A 7,718-nucleotide genomic window follows, 5' to 3' on the forward strand; every position below is an offset into this window, starting at 1 on the left:
TCAATTGAAAGAATCTTTGAGTACGAAGAATATTCAACTGTTATGGTAAGTAAGATGGTGAAACATATTATGTGCTGAAAAATCGGGGTTCTCTATGGCCGAGTGGTGAATGATTCTGAGTTCGAAAAACTTACCCTCACCCTTATTGGCTCGAAAGTTGCTCAGGATTTTGGCTATTTCCATGTGGAGATATCCATGGAGCTAGCTTACGCATTGATTTTAATACTACTACTACTACTACTACTGCTGCTGCTGCTGCTGCTGCTGCTGCTGCTGCTGCTACTGCTGCTACTGCTACTGCTACTGCTACTACTACTACTTCTACTACTACTACTACTACTACTACTACTACTACTACTACTACTAATACTAATACTAATACTAATAATAATAATAATGATGATGATAATAACAGATCTGGAATGAGACAATATAAGTTAAGCAATCCTACTTCATTCTATTACAATACTTACAGTAGTAACATGTTTGTTATATTCAGGAGAGGGTTTACTTATCAGTGGAGACAAGAAATGGGAACGCAACCGAAGCTTCTGATGCCAGAGTTTCATTCCAACATTCTGAACGGCTACGTTAACGTGATGAACAACGTTGCAGATATTCTAATGGTAAGATAAATTAACATGTTTGCATATGGTAAATCAGTGGGACGTCTTTTAAAAAAATGTTAACAAGGTGCGTTTACAGCGTCTGTCATTTAAACATAATTATTAAAAGGTGAGCACTTTACTTTTGATAATGATACAATAATTTGAAGTCATTGAAAGTGCAAATTTTACAATTTCAAGTGTAAAATTTATCATTAAAAGTGTAAATTTTACAAAGTGTAAATATTACAGATCTAAGTGTGGAACTGAAACACATGGCACTAACACATTTACGTTCATCACTTTTGGTATTTCTACATTGAAATCCCTTTAATTTTGAATGGACTGTTCCGAATTCAAAGTGGGAAAATGCATTACATAAAAAGGGGCTTATATTCTGTTGTTTTATAAAATGTACAGAACGAATGATAAAGAATCAATTCCGATTGTTTTCTCAGAAAACGTTCATAGGTGCTGCGAAGAAAGGCGAAGCTGTTGACGTTTTTCCGCACGTGTGCCGGGCCTCTCTTGATACCATGCTTCGTTGTTCTTTATCGTACGAGGAGGACCTGCAGAGTACCACGTATGTTGTTTATCCAAAAACTAATTGAAAATATATCAAAGTGACACGTATAATTATAATGCCAAACACAAAAAATAATACTAAGACTTATATCGCAAAGCTTTTAAACATGATATTATAGCTTTAGTGAACTTATTTTGCAAAATATTTGTCAGTGGCTTAGCTTCCTTTATGCCTACACTTTTTCCACACAAAATGTGACAAAAATGTCTTTATGTAACTAAGAAATTCCCTGAGCATTAACCAAAACGCACCGCTTACAATCCAGAGCAAAAGCACTTGGATACGCAAGCGTCCAAACTCCTAAAGGAGCCGGCCTATACGCAGACTAAGCTATATCCTTTTTAGTACTGCTATTACGGCAGTCTGTTTTTTAATCTTGAGGTAGTGAACGCACTTACCTTAGATCCAGTTTATTATATCTAATGTGTACAGTTTCATTTGTTATTCAAATAAATAAATTATTTTGGTGTGATTGGTTCTGCATTTTAAAATGAACACTAGCAATACTTTATAATAAATTAACATGAACGCCAGCATTAGAAAACGACTCTTAACGTCATTAATTTTAACATATGACGTCAAAAGACGTTAACGTTTCCTTTGACGTTAAATAAACAGTGAATTACAGTGTTTTGAAATGTTAAAGATAAATATGAATTAGTAACAATAGGCAAATTTTAGAAAAATTTATTTATTTCAAGAGCAATAGAAATTGAAATTTTTGAGAATCAAATAAGTCAATATAGAAAAGTAGTAAATGGCGTTATAGGTTGCTTTCTAATGCATGTGATATTATTTTATTTCCTTCTTATTTCCAGTGTTTCCGAATACTTAAACATTGTCAAAAGACTATCACAAATAAACTGGGAACGGTCACTGTAAGTAAAAGCTACTATTACATTTGTTGTATATTACAATTGATAAAGATTAATAAAGATTTACATTGAAAAAATAATTAACCAGTTTAAAAAAAACTAAAGAAGTAACAAAGAAAAAGAAGGAAAGGAATGCATACATGTTCAAATAAAACATGCTTTAACTGGTATGAATGCCGTCAGATTGTTGCCAGATTATTGTCAGATTGTTGTCATAAATAATGAAATGGAAATTTGTTTTGTAGAAATCTGTCATTGCTGTCGCGTACGATGTTTAACCTTTCCTCACCCGGAAGAGAATTTTACAAACTTTGCGACCAGGCTCATAAGTTTACAGGAGACATCTTTGAGTCGAGAAGAAAAGAACTGGTTAACATTTTTAAACATTTTTTGAAATATATTTGGCAGAGAAAGAACTAAATGTAAGCGCGACAGTGGAGATGTAGTGTATGAAACTTTATGCTTTGATTTAAACTGGGGCTTCAATGTCTTCAAGAAAGCACATTATCGAGTTGGCTTTGACAATCATTGTGTGTCCTTTGTGATCATTGATTTCAATACCTTTAATCCTTATCCTTTGTAATCATTGATTTTAATACTTTAAATCGATATTAACCGATTACTGCCTGAGCTGGTTCTTGGGGGGGGGGTTGAGATGTTGCACCCCTCATTTTCTCTCATGATCAACACAATCAAACCAATACTTCATTTTCACCTTTTACTGGGGATACACTCATATTGTCTCGTTGTATTATTACGAGTTGTCTTAATTCACAAGATTGTCTCAAAAACGTTTCATTTTGGTTGCCTTGGAAACCATACCCTCTATATCTTCTTCTTCTTCTTCTTCAGGTTCACCGCTACAATCTCAGGCCGGTCACATCGATGAAGGCTGCAGTCTTCTGCAGTTCCTCCTTTGCGCCGTGTAGTTTCGTTTGTATCCCGGTCTCCACTGGCCACACCGCTCTTCTCTGTTGTTCCAGGAGAGGACATCGTTGTAGGAGATGTTCAGCTGTTTGGTTGTCACGGCCACAGGAGCACTTGGGAGAGGCAGCTAGTTTTATTTTGTACATATGTGCGTTCAGCCTGTTATGACCTGTGCGGAGCCTAAAGATAATTACTTGCTCCTTCCTGTCCAGGTAGTGGTAGTCATCCTTGTTACTGGCACCTCATTGCTGCTTTGATTGTTGTTGTCTTCTCCTTGTAGCTGATGTTGTTCATGGGCTGATCACCTTCAGCTCCTAGCTTTGCCAGTTCATCAGCCTTTTCATTTCCAGGGATGCCGCAATGTGCGGGGATCCACTGGAGTGCTATTTGTCTGGTTTGTGACATGCGAGATAGCACCTCTGATAGTTCAGGCAGCTGATGGTGTTCTAGGCCCTGTAGTACCGACAGAGCATCCGTTAATATGACGATCTGCGGGATGTAGATGCCAGCTCCCCCATCTTTTATAGCTGATGTAGCTGAGCCATCTGTATAGATATGAGTCCAAGACTCTTGGGGGTACTCATCAGCTATCATTGCGAGTGTGAGTGCTTTTTTGGTGACATCATCTTTTGTACTTGGATGGAGTAGTGGCACAGTCGTATTAATATGTGTGTTGGACAGTTCTTTACTCCATGGGGTTGGCAGGTCAGATTTATCAAGTGGTATAATAGAAGGTCCAAGTTTTTCAGCATAAGTTCTATTCAGTTTCTTGACCTCGTGTACAAAGCTATCTCTGCGCAGACGATTCTTTGTCAGTCCTTGTAACTTTTGGTTCATTGGGTGGTCTGGCAGGAACTCATATTTGCTGGCTTGTACAAGTGCTTTGGCATCTCTTCTATGACTTAGTGGTGGAATGGTGGTAAGGTTTTCCATAGCCTTGATTTGAGTGGATTTCATTGCTCCTGTTTTAACACGTAAGGCTTGGTTTTGGACCCTGTCGAGCACTTTCTGGTTTGTCTTTGACGTAGTTATCCAAGCTGAGGATCCATATTCTAGATGGGGCCTAATTGTGCCTTGGTATACTGTCTTTAGTATCTCCTCAATTGCTCCCCAGTTGGTGCCTGCCAGTTTCCGGAGTATAGCTAGCTTTTCCAGGGCCTTGGTTTCAGCATGTGCTACATGGGGCTTCCATGTCAGCCGTTTGTCAAAAGTCACACCGAGGTAGGTAGCCTCTTCCACTTCAATAAGAGTTGTGCCACTGACTTTGATGGTTCCATCTTTCTGTTTTGGTGACAGTGTGAACAGTGTGTTACATGATTTATCTGTATTCACCTTTACACACCACTCATCTGCCCATTGTGATAGCTGGTCGGCAGCTTGTTGCATCCTGTAGGTGGCAGTGGTGGCATGTTCTTCTGAACACCATAGGACAAGGTCATCCGCAATGAGTGCTGCTTTAATACCTCTTGGTAGATCGGACACAAGATCATTTATGAAGATGAGAAAGAGAGTGGGCGACAGGACACCACCTTGAGGAACACCATGTCTCTGTAGGAACTTTCGGCTGGTGGCCCCGTCGGTACTGACTCGTGCTCTTCTATTAAACAGAAATGACTTGACCCACTTGTACATTGTGCCTCCAATGCCATTCCTCTGTAGCTTGACCAGCAGACCGTCTGTCCATACCTTGCCAAATGCTCTCTGGAGGTCGATCCATGTGACTAGGGTGACCTTCTTTTCTTGAAAAGCATCCCCAATTTCTTGGGCAAGGTATGTTGTTTGGTCTTCAGTTGACCTGAACTGCCTGAAGCCAGCCTGTTGGTTAGCCAGAAGTTGGTTGTATTCCAGATACCACTTAAGACGCTGGTTTACAATCCTCTCCATTGTCTTACATACAACACTAGTGAGACTGATGGGGCGATAGCTTGATGCCTTATTTCGATCCTTGCCCACATTATGAATGGGGATCATGGTCACCTCTCTCCATATTTGTGGGAGTTGTCCTTCTCTCCAGGTGAGATTGTAAATTTCCAGGAGTTTGCCCGTTGCAAGACAGCCCAAGTGTATGAGCATCTCATTTGTGATGCCATCTGGACCTGGTGACTTCTTAGTTTTGAGCTGACGTAGAGCAGCATGAAGTTCACTAAGGGTGAGGGCCTTCTCCATGACTTCCTCCTTGGCTTTTCATGTTGTCCTCTCTCCTTCCTCTCTTCTGACCTCTCTCAATCTTTCCCTGCTGATGTGGATGTTGCTTACTTCCTCATACTTGTCATCGAAATTGTTTGCTGCTTGTTTGCCTGTCAGCAGGGAATCACCCTCTATCAACGTAGTTGTGCCTCTTTCACTACCTGCTTCATCATTCATCTGCTTGGTGAGCTTCCACAACTAAGTGCCGTCCTTTTCTAGGTTTAGAGAAGCTGTTTTCTCTCTCCAGGATGTTCGCCTGGCCTGAATCTTTGCTTTGAGGAACTTGGCCTTAGCTTGTTGCAGATTGCTGTTGTTTTCAAGGGATGGATTAGATTCTGCCTCCCTCCTAGTTTCTGATTGTTCTGGAGTCCTTCCAAGTCCTCATTCCAGTATGGCTTATAATTCTTCCTGGCACCCCGTGGTATGCACTTATGGGCAGCTTTAAGAGTGGCAGTCCTTAATGACTCTATTGACGTCTCTATTGACGTCTCTGCCATCTACTCTAATGTCTCTGCAGAGATCATCAGAGAGTTGCCTGTATAATCTCCAGTCTGCCTTCTTGTAGTTCCATCGAGGGAAATTGGACTCTGTTCTGACCTTGCACTGTATGGTGAGATATACTGGGCGGTGGTCGCTTCCGCCTTATTGTTCACCTACTTCCCTGGTGACATTGATGTGAATGTCTTCTGTACAGAAGGCCAGAAGGCCAGATCAGGTGTGGATGTGGAATGCAAACGTCTGGAGTAGAATGTTGGATGGTCATCAGGGTCATTTATCAGGATCAGGTTATGCTCATCCTGCCAGGTCTCAACCTCCTCTCTGCGCCTGTCCATATGGTCATATCCCCAGCTCTGGGAATGGCTGTTGAAGTCACCAACAACAAGGTAATTGGTGTCATCTGGATCAATAGTGTCCAAGGATAGAGCTCTGTCATTTGGTAGAGGTTTTCAACATGTATCACCCTATCGCTCAGTCTAAGGCACAAAATTCCAAGGTTGATATCACCGGGGGTGGCAATGGGGATGAGCTCCCATTACCTTCAAAAAGCTCCCAATGGTTTAGCGTAAAACATAGCCTCTGTCAACCAAGTCCAGCTCCTGGCCTGCACACGTGGCTAGTCTCTAGTCCGGCGGAACTGCTACCACTGACAGGAGAAGGGGCGAAGGCGGTCCTGTGGCGCTATAACCGCTTGCTTCGGGCAGAATGGGCTCGTCAGTCAACCACTCTAATGAAAAGGAAAACTCTGATTCCAAACCTCCGCTGCCTTGCGGCTATAACTATTCATGGGAAGGGCTAAGGGTTGGGGTAACCCCTACTGAACACCCAGAGAGCTGAAGTCAGATATACCGGGCCTATATGGCGCTTTCTAACGAACCACGGTATTATGCACTTTACACCTTTATCTACAATGTCTACTCTCTATATAACCTCAGAGAACATGCAAGAAACAATACCTTTGAAATATCAGGGAATTAGAAAAGCTATGCGCATTGATTGAAAACCATACCGTCGTCTGTAAACTCTTCAGATGGTCGAGTTGATTGGAATATCCTACACTCGATTTTTGTTTTATTTAAATTTAATTGCAGATATTAATCAAATACCTATTATGGAAGACTGTGTATATATGAACAATATTCATTCAGGAGTGTTTTACGTTTAAGATGAAATGTTTATTCTATAGTTTTATTCCTCAAACTTATGTACATGTATTGATTCATGTCTTTCTATACATGATTATACAATATTGTCAACAGATTTTGAGAAATGTCTTGAATATATTTTATTTCTTGCTATATGATATATTATTAAAAGAGTTACCTAGCAACAATGTATTCAGTGAATATTATTTCATTTAAAGGATAAGCAGCAGAATGTCATGACCGAGAAGCGCTGTCTGGATTTCTTAGATATATTATTAACTGCACGAGACGAACATGGGCTCGGCTTGTCTGCACAAGAAATACAGGATGAAGTCGATACGTTTACATTTGAGGGTATGAAAATACATGTATACATGTATATATACATAAATGTATTAAAACGTGATAAATTTTCATTGTACAGTGTTAAAATTAAAAATAATATTTAAGAAATAATAACAAACTCCATAATTTCAATTACATTTATATCGGTAATACTTTCAATCCTTGCTGCGCACATCATCCGCCGAATATTCTATATAACAATATTTAATACGTATGAATGGTTTATTATGATGATAAATATGTCAAGGTCATACGTTTAAATATTGAATCGCTTATGAATTCAATATTGAGGTAAATTTGCGTTTTATAATATAACAAAATTAAATATTCTGGTGATTCAGGAATATTTAGCACGCTTGATTTTCAAACCTTTATATTCACAATATTAAATTTAAGTGTTTGTCATCCTGTTAAAGATACACTGATCAGTTGTAAACATAGCCGCAGCCCCCATCCCCGGGATAAGTTGAAACTCGTTAATGGGGTTTTTGTTGGTGTGAAGTTGCTTTGGTTTTTTTTTAATTTGCCATAAAAAGCAATTTAGTGTATT

At 39.6% G+C, this 7,718-nt stretch overlaps 1 protein-coding gene across 1 annotated transcript; it reads left to right on the forward strand.

Annotated features, from left to right (window-relative positions):
- The first annotated feature begins 510 nt into the window (after positions 1-510).
- LOC132727904 (cytochrome P450 4F12-like) lies at positions 511-3,483 on the forward strand. Its single transcript, XM_060713501.1, has 4 exons — positions 511-626; positions 1,064-1,188; positions 2,010-2,069; positions 2,312-3,483. Exons 1-4 carry the CDS (start codon positions 531-533, stop codon positions 2,484-2,486), a joined length of 456 nt encoding a protein of 151 aa, XP_060569484.1. The 5' UTR covers positions 511-530; the 3' UTR covers positions 2,487-3,483.
- The last annotated feature ends 4,235 nt before the right edge of the window (positions 3,484-7,718 follow it).

Source organism: Ruditapes philippinarum, unplaced genomic scaffold, assembly GCF_026571515.1.
Source record: "Ruditapes philippinarum isolate M1 unplaced genomic scaffold, ASM2657151v2 ctg7949_1_1_1_1, whole genome shotgun sequence".
Classification (NCBI taxonomy): domain Eukaryota; kingdom Metazoa; phylum Mollusca; class Bivalvia; order Venerida; family Veneridae; genus Ruditapes; species Ruditapes philippinarum.

Coding starts and splice junctions, on each gene's coding strand:
- LOC132727904 (XM_060713501.1), top strand. CDS start 531: ATGGGAACGCAACCGAAGCTTCTGATGCCAGAGTTTCATTCCAACATT. Junction 627..1,063: donor ACGTTGCAGATATTCTAATG/GTAAGATAAATT, acceptor TTGTTTTCTCAG/AAAACGTTCATAGGTGCTGC. Junction 2,070..2,311: donor ATAAACTGGGAACGGTCACT/GTAAGTAAAAGC, acceptor TTTGTTTTGTAG/AAATCTGTCATTGCTGTCGC.